The sequence below is a fragment of the Corylus avellana genome, chromosome 7 (genome assembly GCF_965113065.1).
Source record: "Corylus avellana chromosome 7, dhCorAvel1.hap1.2, whole genome shotgun sequence".
Classification (NCBI taxonomy): Eukaryota; Viridiplantae; Streptophyta; class Magnoliopsida; order Fagales; family Betulaceae; genus Corylus; species Corylus avellana.
In genome coordinates, this window is record NC_142496.1 from 17,351,807 (window position 1) to 17,364,792 (window position 12,986).

At 32.8% G+C, this 12,986-nt stretch overlaps 1 protein-coding gene across 3 annotated transcripts; it reads left to right on the forward strand.

Moving 5' to 3' along the window:
* Positions 1–103: 103 nt before the first annotated feature.
* LOC148584591 (disease resistance protein RPM1-like) lies at positions 104–12,440 on the forward strand. Of its 3 annotated transcripts, XM_088518298.1 has the most exons (4): positions 104–392; positions 6,880–9,487; positions 9,572–9,748; positions 12,169–12,440. In XM_088518298.1, the coding sequence occupies exons 2-4, from the start codon at positions 6,896–6,898 to the stop codon at positions 12,172–12,174; spliced, it is 2,775 nt and encodes a 924-aa protein (XP_088374424.1). In that variant the 5' UTR covers positions 104–392; positions 6,880–6,895; the 3' UTR covers positions 12,175–12,440. The 3 variants fall into 3 exon arrangements, with proteins under 3 accessions (XP_088374424.1, XP_088374423.1, XP_088374425.1); XM_088518297.1 differs by having other exon boundaries at positions 6,880–9,748; XM_088518299.1 differs by lacking the exon at positions 12,169–12,440 and having other exon boundaries at positions 9,628–9,713.
* Positions 12,441–12,986: the final 546 nt, after the last annotated feature.

Here is a 12,986-nt window from a genome sequence, read left to right on the forward strand (position 1 = left end):
CTAATCCCCTTAGCCTTAGCAAAAGAAAACAAAAAAAAGGGAACAAGCCCTTGCTTTTGGAGTAAAACTACTAATACACGTAGCCCTTTCTTTTCTTCTTCCCCTTCTTTCTAAGAAGGTGGCGATTTTGGGGCTTTGCCTACGGAGTGGCTCAGGAAAGGTGAGAAGTTGGTGAGCCGAGCCGAGTGCTCAATAAGACGCTCAGCTCACCTAGAAGATGATCTCGATCTCGCACAAGATTTTTTTCTTGGCGAGTCGAGCCAAGTCCACCATTTATGGTTTGTCACGAGTTCGAGCTTGTGAACAGTACATACGAACTGATCTTGAACACCTCCAACTCGTCCGATCTCGGCTCGTTTACAGCCCTGGGCCCATACCCAACGTAATTCAAGGTAAAAGCTTCAAATTCTCCTAGTTTCTGCAATATTCTTTGTGAGCATAGATTTTTTATTTTTATTTTTTTATTTTTGGTGTTGAACATGACTCTTCCTTTTGGGTATTTTTTTTGTTTTGCTTTAAAGATTGGATTTTTATGTGGGTTTTCTGTTTTTGGTTTGTGGGTGTTCTTGTTTTCATTGGGTTTGCTAATTCGTAGGGGAAGATTTAGATTGTGGGTGTTTGGGTTTAATATATGAGAAGTAGTTGGATGAAGGAAATATGTGCATGTGAGGTACTTCAAGTTAAGATACTCCGTTCACTCGCTTATTGTTGGAATTTAGTTAGAAGTAGAAAGTTCAATAAGAACATTTGCACAAGTTTCTCTTTGATTTTCTTTAAATTTTAGAAGTTTAGATCACAAAACTATTTTTTCTTTTTTATAAACATGTATTTCACAATAGCTTTTCTTATCTTTTCTCATATAATTAAAATATATATTTTTTTTTACAAAATATAAGATCTTCACCTACTCTTGCTTATTTTTCACAAAATTTCAATATTATCTTTAATTAAAAACAAAAAGATGAAAGGGAAGAGAAAAAAGAAAAATATTTATAATAAAATAATGTATAAGAAATCATTTTTGATTTCATACGCATTTGAAAATACTGTAGCAACCTTTAGTTAAATATAAGAAATCTGATGTGAATATGTTTTTGTGGTTTTTCTAAATTTTTTTTTTTAAGTATAAAGAAGTGAATAGCATAGAAGGCGTCTACTACTAGTACTCTTGTCTTGTCGAGTTTTGACATTTTCAGACAAGCTCGTTTTAATTGACCTTTAAACGATTCGAGTTTGAGCTGTTTCAACATTCTCAAAGAAGCTCATTTTAATTGACGTTTAAACGATCCGATCGAGTTCAAGCCATTTCAGTCTTATGGAGGTGGAGGTGGAGAATATAGTTGTAGGCTTATGACAATGGAAGAAGAAGGGTGAAGAAAATAGGAAAGTTGACAGAAGAGTTGAAAAGGGAACTTCAAAAAAGTAAAAGAGACTTACAAAAAAAAAAAAAGTAAAAGAGACATGATCAAAACTCAAAAGGCTTTTTTTCTTGGAATGACATTGAAATGCACGAGAAACGAAATCCAAATTAAAATATGATTAAAAGGCTGTTATTTTTTTATTTTTTATTTATTTATTTATTTTCTTTTCTTTTTTCTTTGTTCTTTACAAAAAAATTTTTGATAGTTAAGATGCTCAACAAGAATAATTAGAACAGGCTAAATAAACAAAATTTGGACACGTAATAAATGACTGCAACATGCAACTTTCTGACTAGACCAATATATATTTTTGAATATTTTATCTCTTATCTCACACCCGTGTCACTTCTTTCTCCCTTCTCCTAATTAATTACTGAACATGACTTCTTCTACACCTAATAATAACAAATAGTGTGTCCTTTCTTACAATTTTTTTTTTTTCAACTACAATTTTTTTTATTCTTATTTTTTCAATGACCAAATGAACAGCATGACATCATAATTCGTAAATCAAATCACTACAAATGTTGCTTTGCCATAAAGCTTGTGACCATCGTCGAATCTCTTCTTAACTATATTTCATATTAACTAATATTTTAATTTACATTTTTTTTTAAAAAAAATAGTTAACTTAATATATATACTAAGTTAGTATATATATATACATTATACACACACACAAGTATATATATATATATACACACACACATTAAGTAGCCTATAATTTATTTATCATAGTAACCTATACTTAATTATACTTAGTTAGTAACTTAATATATATTAACTTAGTTAATATGGTAGTTTATTAATTAACTAACTAGTATGTTAATACTAATATATAACACACATATAATAATATATATTTTTTAGTTTACATATATAATAATATAGGTAATATACATAGAAATATTGAGTAACCTATAGTATATTAACTAATGCATTGTTACGAGCTTGAGTAAGGGACCTCGTAACTCGACCTTGGGTAGGTAGGAAAACAGGATGAGTCCTACGTTTCCTACAATTCCTACCTATGTTTGCAGAAATTAAATTGAGATCGTTAAAGAGACCCCAAACCTCACAACATAGAAAATAAATTGAGATCGTTAGAGAGACCCCAAACCTTACAACATAAAGTGTCGATTTTGCTAAAATATTCTCTTCCTAACTTTATTGCAAAACTATGCTTAAATAGATGTTACATTCGACACTTAGGGTTAGGACTCATAACCCTACTCTGACTTGGACAAGGAACGTGAGGTGCCATATAAGGCAATACCTTACAACTCCATATAAGTCTTGGACTCCTACTATGGAAATAACAATCATTAATTGGAATAAAATAAGGACATAAAGACAAAACCCAAATAAAGATACGTAGGGCTATTACTATGGAAAGAAACTATAACTCTTGCAAATAAAAAGACTAATAGTAGGTAGAGATCTTTTAAAGAGAGAAAGGATCGTAACATGCATACACATATAAATATTAAATAATCTATATAACATATACTACTTATTACTAATATACATACTTTTTAAATTTATATAACTAATTTTTTGTAATATATACACACACACAAAAGAAATATGAACGAGCTAATGAGTTGGACTAACGAGCCGTGCTAGCAATCCAGTTGAGCTTTAAATGAGTTGAGTTCAATCGAATGAGCGGAGTATGTATCACTTGCTAATCGAGTGGATTTTTACAGTAACGAGTGAGTTTGTATAATATTAAGCTCGAGTTTGGGTCGACCTTAACCGAGCAGATTGTTGAGTGTATTGGCTCGTTTACCGCCCTAAGTATGTCTTTGTATTAGTTATTGCACTATTGGAAGATGAGACTTGGAGTTTGTACTTTCTAACTATAATGGACCCATATTATGCTGGTGGGAGAATATATCTCAGAGATGAAATGAGATTTTTGATTTATTGTGTTTGGATTATTATAGATTTCTAATTGATGTTTTATAAGTAGTTTGGTAGTATAAGTAGTTGGATCATCTTTTTTATCTCTAGAGATCTCATTCTTATAACATAGATTTGAATGAATATTTAAATGATATAGGCAAATGATAAGAGAAGCTATTGTCTAGTTTATTTGAATAGAGAAACAAAACTATCCTAATTTCATAAATTTAAAGAAAAGCTAAAGGAAGCTACTCCAAGTGCTTTAACAAACTTTTAAAAGACAACCTATGAAAACCAATATAAACATGTACATTTCGAAGCAGTTTTGAGATGGATTGGAAAACTCTCGGATGGTCGGGCTTTCTATATATATATTGCTGCTATTCAACTAGGTTCACTCAAATTGCAAAAATCTAGTGCATTTTTTTCAATCCCAATAGTTTATAGGTTTTTCTACGTTACTGTATCTTGACGTGTGTGCTTCGGATTTCTGGGTAAAGAACGCGTCGTTAATGCGTTGACTTTTTGACGACTCTTGTTATGTTCTTGACTCGCGTCAAAGCTGAAATGGAAACTTACCTTATTTAGCTGACAATATTGTTTTTCCTTGTTTGGCGGTCTACCGAATAATGGACTGAACTTTTGGTTGGTCCAAGGAAAAGAAGAGGTTGTATCCTGGTTCAATTTAATTACTTGTGTGCTGACTGCGGCTAGACTTCTCATACCTATTAAGAAATGGTCAAGGGGAATGACTTCCCAAGGAGAATTAATTACTTTTTGGACAGAAATTCCTCCGAAGCATCATACGAATATGGAAAAAGAAAACTAGTTGAGCCAATAGAAGGTAAATCAGAAGCATAACTACTCGCCACCATATAGTTATAAATCAGAAGCAAATCAGAAGCCCATATACATGTCTCTAACTTTTCCATTCTTTTAACTCAAAAACTGAAACTGCTCAGGAAAAAATATAAAACACTGAAACTGAAGCTAATTTCTCCATCGTTTGGGCCAACAACACATGCAAGTTAAAAACAGCAGCCATACGCAACGTAATTCAGGTAAAAGCTTCAAATTCCCCTAGCTAGTTTCTGCAATGTTCTTTCTGAACGTGACTCTTCTTTTTTGGGTGTTCTTCTCTTTTGCTTTAAAGATTGGATTTTTATGTGGGTTTTCTGTTTTTGGTTTGTGGGTGTTCTTGTTTTCATTGGGTTTGCTTCAAAGAGGAAGATTTAGATTGTGGGTGTTTACATTAATTATGAGAAGTAGTTGGAAGAAGGAAATATGACACTACAAAAAACAAAAATTTTGCTGCCTTACATTTTCTGATCTGTCAAATGGTCTAACATGTCAGAAAATCCTCCTGACGGGTCAGTTTTGACGTGTCTCAAGCGTTAAAATTATGGGTGTTAGAAACGAAAAATTTTTGACGTGTCAAAATTGGCACATCAGAAAAATTTTCTGACGTGTCAAAATGTAAATGTTTTTAATTGAAAAAAAAAAATCCAGAAAAAATTTCAAAAAAGAAAAATTATTATTTTTTAATAATTTTTAAATTATTGACGTGTCAATTTTTTTCAATTAAAAATATTTTTTTTTAATTTTCGAATACAACCGTGTTTCTTCTCCCCCTAGCTCTCTCCCTGATATCTTCCTTCCTCAATTTTCACTCTCTCTCTCTCTCTTCTTTCCTTCATTTTCAAAAACCCAAACCCAAACCCAAATAAAAAAATATCATCTTCCTTCTTCGATCTTCTTCTCTGAAAATCAAAAATCAAAAATAAAAAATCTCTCAAATCAAATCAAAATAAACCAAATCAGAGCTTGTTCAAATCAAAAATCTCACTTCTTCGATCTTCTTCTCTTCACCTTTTTTTTTTTTTTCTTCTTCTTCTTCTTCGATCTTCTCTTCTCCTTTTTTTATTTTTTTTTGCTTCTCTTCTTCTTTGTTTTTCTTTTTCTTGATTTGCTTTTCTTCTAGCTCTGTTGCCGTGCAGAGAGATTGAGAGAGAAGAGGGAGATTCAGAGACGGAAAGAAGATTTGGAATTAAATAAGAAAAGTAGATCTAGGGAAAGAATAAATAATAAAAGAGGGAAAGAAGAGAGAAAATTAAGTTGAATGTCCCGCTATTTTTTATTATTATTATTATTTTTTTGACGTGCTAGTTTTAGCACGCCAGAAACATATATATAAACCTGATATTAAAAAAGAAAAAAAGAAAAGAAATACTGACGTGCTAATTTAGCACGTCAGCAATATATAATATATATTTTTTATATATATAAACTTGATAAATTTTTTTTTTTTTTTTTTTTAAAAAAGGCATGGGCGATGGGCCTGCTAGCCTTCCCAAGGCATGCGCGCACGCGCGCGCACACACACACACACACACACACACACACATATATATATATATATATATATATATATATATATATATAAACATGATATATATACACACACACACACATTAAGTAGCCTATAATTTATTTATCAAAGTAACCTATACTTAATTATACTTACTTAGTAACTTAATATATATTAACTTAGTTAATATGGTAGTTTATTAATTAACTAACTAGTATGTTAATACTAATATATAACACACACATATAATAATATAAGTAATATACATAGAAATATTGAGTAACCTATAGTATATTAACTAATACATACACATATAAATATTAAATAATCTATGTAACATATACTACTTATTACTAATATACATACTTATTAAATTTATATAACTAATTTTTTGTAATACACACACACACACAAAAGAAATATGAACGAGCTAATGAGTTGGACTAATGAGCCATGCTAGCAATCCAATTGAGCTTTAAACGAGTTGAGTTCACGAAACCCCATTGAGTTCAATCGAATGAGCGGAGTATGTATCACTTGCTAATCGAGTGGATTTTTACAGTAACAAGTGAGTTTGTACAATATTGAGCTCGAGTTTAGGTCGACCTTAACCGAGTAGATTGTCGAGTGTATTGGCTTGTTTACCACCCTAAGTATGTCTTTGTATTAGTTATTGCACTATTGGAAGATGAGACTTGGAGTTTGTACTTTCTAACTATAATGGACCCATATTATGCTAGTAGGAGAATATATCTTAGAGACGAAATGAGATTTTTGATTTATTGTGTTTGGATTATTTATAGATCTCTAATTGATGTTTTATAAGTAATTTGGTAGTATAAGTCGTTGCTTATTGGATAAAATATAACTGTAAGAAAATGTTTCAATTCGATTTAATATCAGTGCTTAGTATAAATTGTATTTGCTTTTTATTACTCTTTATCTTTGGACAACAACGTTTGTCTTTACTAGTTTGCTTAGTTTTCGAGATTTCTTGTTCTTTTTTCTCCTAGTTATGTGTTTCTCATGTATAGTTCATGTGTTCTTGCATTGTGTTTTCTTTTTTTAATGATATTTCTATTACTTCTAAAAGAAACACAATACAAGTTCTAAGTAGGTGTCATGTCTTGCTTTGGGCTTGGGGTGTGACAATTAACCCAAATTCATTTCTAATTGTGACAGTATTAGAGAGGAAACCATGACAGAAACCGTTGTGACCCTTGTCATCAATGAGCTAGTTCAGTTGATCGCTCATGAATCAAAATTGCTAAGGGGTGTCCACCGAGATGTTGTGGACATTAGAGATGAACTTGAGAGCATCCAGTGTTTCCTCAAAGATGCAGATAGAGGAGATCTCCAAGATGGCGTCAAAACATGGGTGAAACAAGTGAGAGAAGTAGCCTATCATATAGAAGATGTAATTGATGAATACGTTCTTCACGTGGCACAACATCGCCATCAGCAAAGTTTTATTGCTGTCCTCCATAAAATTGGCCACTTATTCAAAAAATTAAAACCACGTCATGACATAGCTACAAAGATTCAAGATATCAAAATATCAATTCCTGAAATCAAGGAAAGAAGTGAAAGATATGGTTTTAGTTCCTTAGAGCAAGGATCAAGTAGTAGTGAATCTAGTGTTACATGGCATGACCCTAGAGTGGGTGCACTTTTCATTGAGGAAGATGAAGTTGTGGGCATTGAGTCTACAAGGGATGAGCTCGTAAGATGGTTGGTGGGGGGAGTATCTAAACGATCTGTTATTTCAGTTGTAGGCATGGGCGGAATTGGTAAGACAACTCTTGCTAAGAAAGTATATGAGAATGAATTAGTGAAAAGACATTTTGACTGCCGTGTTTGGATCACAGTGTCTCAGTCATACAACGTCCAGAAGATACTCATGTCCATGACAAAGAAAGTCTATTGTGAAAATGAAACGGCTCCAGGGCAAATAGACATGACGGACGAGATCACATTAATCAGCCAGCTGAGGAAATATTTACAGCAAAAGAGGTATGTTGTGGTTTTTGATGATGTTTGGAAGTTAGAGTTTTGGGAAATTGTGAAACATGCTTTACCATGCAATGGCAGAGGAAGCAGGATTATTATCACTACCCGCAGTGATCTCATTGGTGTATCTTGTAAAGAATCTTTATTTGATCAGGTCCACAAGCTACAACCTCTGTCTCAAGACAAGGCTTGGGAATTGTTTTGTAGAAAGGCATTCCAGTCCGAGTTTCAAAGGTGTTGTCCCAAAGAGTTGGTGAAATTGTCGATGGACATTGTCAAAAAATGTGAAGGCCTGCCACTTGCAATTGTTGCCATAGGTGGTCTTTTGTCAACAAAGGAAAACGTGCCATTAGAATGGAAAAAGTTGCATGATAGCCTCAGTTCTGAGCTAGAATGTAATCCACACCTTACAAGTGTAACAAAAATTCTCTCTCTTAGTTATCATGATCTTCCATGCTCCCTAAAGTCTTGCTACTTGTACTTCGGCATTTTTCCAGAGGACTACTCAATCACAAGTACGAGATTATTTTGGCTATGGGAAGCTGGGGGCTTCATAAAAGGAAAGAAGGGAAAATCATTGGTAGACGTAGCTGAAGAATACTTAATGGAGCTCATTCACAGAAACTTGGTTCAAGTTTCATTTGGGGAGTTTGATTATGAGATAATCATAAAGTATAGAATCCATGATCTGCTGCATGAAACCATCCTATCGAAGGTTGGAGAGTTGAATTTCTCTCAAGTTCTGGAAGCAGGTGATACTACTTTCCATGGTAAAAGTCGGAGCCTATCAATCCACAATGCTAGAGAAAATGTTTTTGAGACAAGTGAGTACTCTCGTGTCCGTTTTATTTTTCTTTTCAACATTAATGAAATGCCCAAGTCTTTCATGGTTAAATTGTTCAAAAAGTTCAAGCTTTTGAAAGTGTTAGATTTTGAAGATGCTCCTATTGATTATCTTGCTCAAGAAGTGGGTACTTTATTCCATTTGAAGTACTTAAATTTGAGGAGAACAAAAGTGAAGATACTTCCAAATTCAGTGGGTATGCTACAAAACCTTCAGACACTGAATGTTGCGGAAACCCCAGTGCGTGAGCTACCAATTGAGATATTTAGGCTTTATAAGCTACGACATATTCTTGCTCATTCTCATGACTTCGAAATTAAAAGTAGCCTTTATTCGATAAGAGGAGTAAAAGTACATGAAGGGGTTGGATGTTTAAACGAATTGCAGGACCTATCATTGATTGAGGCAAATCATCATGGGGTTGGTTTATTTGAAGAGCTCAGAAAGTTGAGTCAGTTGAGGGTGTTCGGCATTTCAAATATGACTGCAGAACGTGGAAGGGCCCTATGTACCTCCATACAAAAAATGGTCCACCTTAACATTTTGTGTGTAAGCTCAATTAGTGAAGATGAGATTATAGACTTAGAATCAATTTCTTCGCCCCCTCCATTTCTAAAGCATATCTATCTAAGAGGGCGATTGAAGAAGTTGCCGAACTGGATTCTAGAGCTTCAAAATTTGGTCACACTAGTCTTATTTTTCTCATCATTAGAGGAATATCCACTGTCGTGTGTCCAAGCTTTGCCAAATCTAATTACCCTTTCCCTCAATCATGCGTATGATGGGGAGCAACTGCATTTTGAGGAAGGAGGTTTTAGAAAACTCAAGAAGCTCACCCTCAGAGAGATGGAAAAATTGAAGATGGTAGAAATAGACAAAGGATCACTGCCCAGTCTTGAGCAACTAGAGATTGGACCATGCCCGCAAATGAAGGAGGTACCCTCTGGAATCCAACACCTTGAAAGCCTAAAGCTTATTGACTTCTATGAAATGCAGAGAGAATTTGTGCTACCTATGCAGCCTAATGGAGGCGAAGATTATTGGAAAGTCAAGAAGGTAACTACTATTCGTCTCAGGTATAGGATTAAAGGAGAACGATATCAAATATACAAGCTCGGTGCCTTGGACTTATTGGAGCGTCTGCAAGGGTCAATCTTGGGGGATCAAACGCCATGTAGAATTTCAGTGATGAACAAGGTATGCAGTCTAATTAGCCACAAGATTTCCATGAATTTTTCTTTTTATATATATTTTTTATATGTAATGATAAAATTCTTCACATTATGTGGCTGACTAAATGTGTAACGACCTAGATTTTAAAACTCTTATTTAAATAATATTAAATAGATTAAAAATATGATCGATAAATTAGAACAATGGTATGTGGATTAATGATATTAAATAACTATTTAGTGTTAAAGGTATATTACATTAATTTTTGACATCTTTTGTATATCCCTTCAATTTTAAAATTTAGCTTCACTAATATGTTTATGGGCATAATTAAACACAATCTAGTAAATAAATTATTTATATTGGTGTTTAGTGAAGTTAGAAATTAATTTGAAGCTTTACAATTTTTAGCCTAAAAAGTAGTGTCTTAATTTTCATACTGTCTACATGAGATTAAAACTGCTAAAGAAAGATACTAAGGCTAGCCACCTTTGTTGAAAGCTTAAAGTCTTCTAGTAATGATGATTATAGTAAATATCATGATTATAATGATTTAATAAGGCAAGTGACCAAGTGGGAATGCAAATAGTTAAAGCCTAAGTTGAATTGGAAACTTTGTATAGGCCAAAAATAGACTCAAACGAACTCGGATGAAGTCGAACCAAAAATATAAAATGTTTGTCTCGGAGTCCTCTATCTACTCTCAAAATTTCATGTCAATCGGAGTACGTTTGGACATTGAAAAATGGATCGGGATACACTGCCCTCATTTTGGACGAAAATTCTAATTGGTATAGAGCATGAAATATGGACTAGGTTCATTCTTTTGGTTAAATACATCTCAACCCTTAGATCAAATGTGTAAAAATAAATCCTAACCATTCATTCTCTTATAAATAGAGCCTTAGCTAAATTCACTTTCACTTAAGTTTTTACAATCTTAGAACAAGTAAAATTGTTTGCTCCTCCTTTTATTTTATTTCTTAGTTCTAGTCAAATACCATATAGCCTAGATCTTTTTTGTAGTGTTCAAGCGTTTTTCTAAAACTAGCTACCTAGAGAAGATTTGGTGGAGTTTTACTTCTAAAGGATTATTGGGTAAGTGTTTCTTGTATAAATATCATGATTTATTGCTTTTATTACTTGTCCTCATTTAATTGTTTAAAGACCCAATAAGCGTATAATGTAAAATAAAGTAATGGATACAAGTGAATTAATAATAAAGAGTTAGTGGACAAAATCAACTAAGGACTTATAATATTATCTATATATTATTTACTTTACAGTATTTATATTCAGTCATTTCTTTTATGTCATTTAAATTTCTGTTCTTATTTCTGGCACTAAGGACCATTTGATCTCATCCCCGAAATATGCATTATTTACATTCAGTTATTTCTTTTATGTCATTTAAATTTCTGTTCATATTTCTGGCGGTAAGGACCATTTGATTTCATCCCCGAAATATGCATTATTTACATTCAGTTATTTCTTTTATGTCATTTAAATTTTAATTCATATTTTTGGCGGTCATCCCCAGAATATGAATTCAGTATTTACATTCAGTCATTTCTTTTATTGTCATTTAAATTTTGATTCATACTTTGGTAGGTACGGACCATTGGTCTCATCTCCAAAATATGAGTCATGTTTTATATATATTATTTATAATACTTGTTTGTATTTAGTGATACTGGACATTAGCCTCGTCACCAAAAATGAATTCAGGCATAAAGCTAGTTATAAGTAACTATCTTAGACTAATATAATAAAATGAGTAAGTAAAGATGAAGTGACGGATAATAAATAAATATAAAAAGATGAGGGTCTTTAAACAATGATATTATTGGAGAATGAACTAAGTATTGTTTGCATGTATGTATTATATGCAGAAGTGGAGCAGAATACTACACTAAGGAGAGTAAGTATGGATATACTTACTGAGTACTAGCTTTGTTTTATTATTATAGGAATTCTTATTTTGTCTTATTGATATAATTTTGCAATACAATTGCTACATAATGTGTCTAATAAAATGGGCTGATAAGATAGCCACCTTAAGAACAAGCTGGGTGGATTGCCGTGAGGAACTGTCGGTATCTCAGTGGATGGGGGTATATAACCGTCTAACAGGCCTAATATATAACTAAGCTGGGACGGTGTAGTTGCCAGCACCAAACAGGTAAACCCCTAAAGTGTGAGGGACATAACGGACGTAAGCGGGCTGAGAGCTCATGAGAAGAGGTCTGAAGAAAGATTATCATAAAACACAAACTAATCTGTCATTACGCTGCATTCACAACTCATTCATTATTATATATTTTAGTCTTTAATCTTATTTGTTCAAACTAGTCTTTTTAGTCTTTATATCTAGGAAAATAGATTACTCACTTGTTTGCCTATGTAAATATGATAACGTCATCTTTACATTGATCTTGATGCAGGGATAGAAAGTGAAGACGATGGTCCTTTTACTGGTTTTGATGGTTGATAGACCATCTGCTGCAGGATTTATGCTTACTCTATGGAGCAAGTCTCATTTATGTTAATCGCTTTTATTATGTATGGTGATGTGTGTAAACTTAATAGATATTACTATGTTAATTTAGGTGCCGTCTGTAGCATATATTTGGTACACCTAGTGTGTACATATGTTGTAATGAAAACCATGTTTCTATTTTATTTAATAATATATCACCTCGAGGTATTTCAGTCAGCTCAACTGTGTTGTGTAAGTTATTCCTAGGTCATAGAAAAAGAAAACAATATACATACTCCGCTGTAAGATTGTATTTTCTAAAGTTGCAGCGTCACGACTTCGATATTTGCTAGTTCAAATATCGGGGCGTTACAAAATGCCTGTATGGGATTGCATTTAAGGGGCCTAAAAATGTTTTTAACACTCAAAAAGTCAGTTTGAAGAAAAAAGTACTCATTTGGTAAAAAAATTAAAAACACTTTCAAGGATCCAAAAAGCTTAAAGAATGTCCAAAACGCACTTTTGCGAAAATCTTAAAAATGAAACTTTTGCCAATATATATATATATATTTTTTGACTTAAAAACTCTATTTTTCAAACGCAATTCCAAACAAGCTCTAAGAAAGTCTTACATTAGTTGCGCGATGAGTTTCCACCTAAGCTACAGTTTGAAATGCTACCAACTCCTTTTGCTCACTAAATTGTGTTCGTTGTTTTTTGTACTTCTATTTATTTGATATTTTAATCTGTCAGCACTAAAAAGAGTTTGATTCTAATCTATGT

Excerpts from the sequence above, each read along its gene's own strand:
- LOC148584591 (XM_088518297.1), top strand. The coding sequence starts at position 6,896 with ATGACAGAAACCGTTGTGACCCTTGTCATCAATGAGCTAGTTCAGTTG.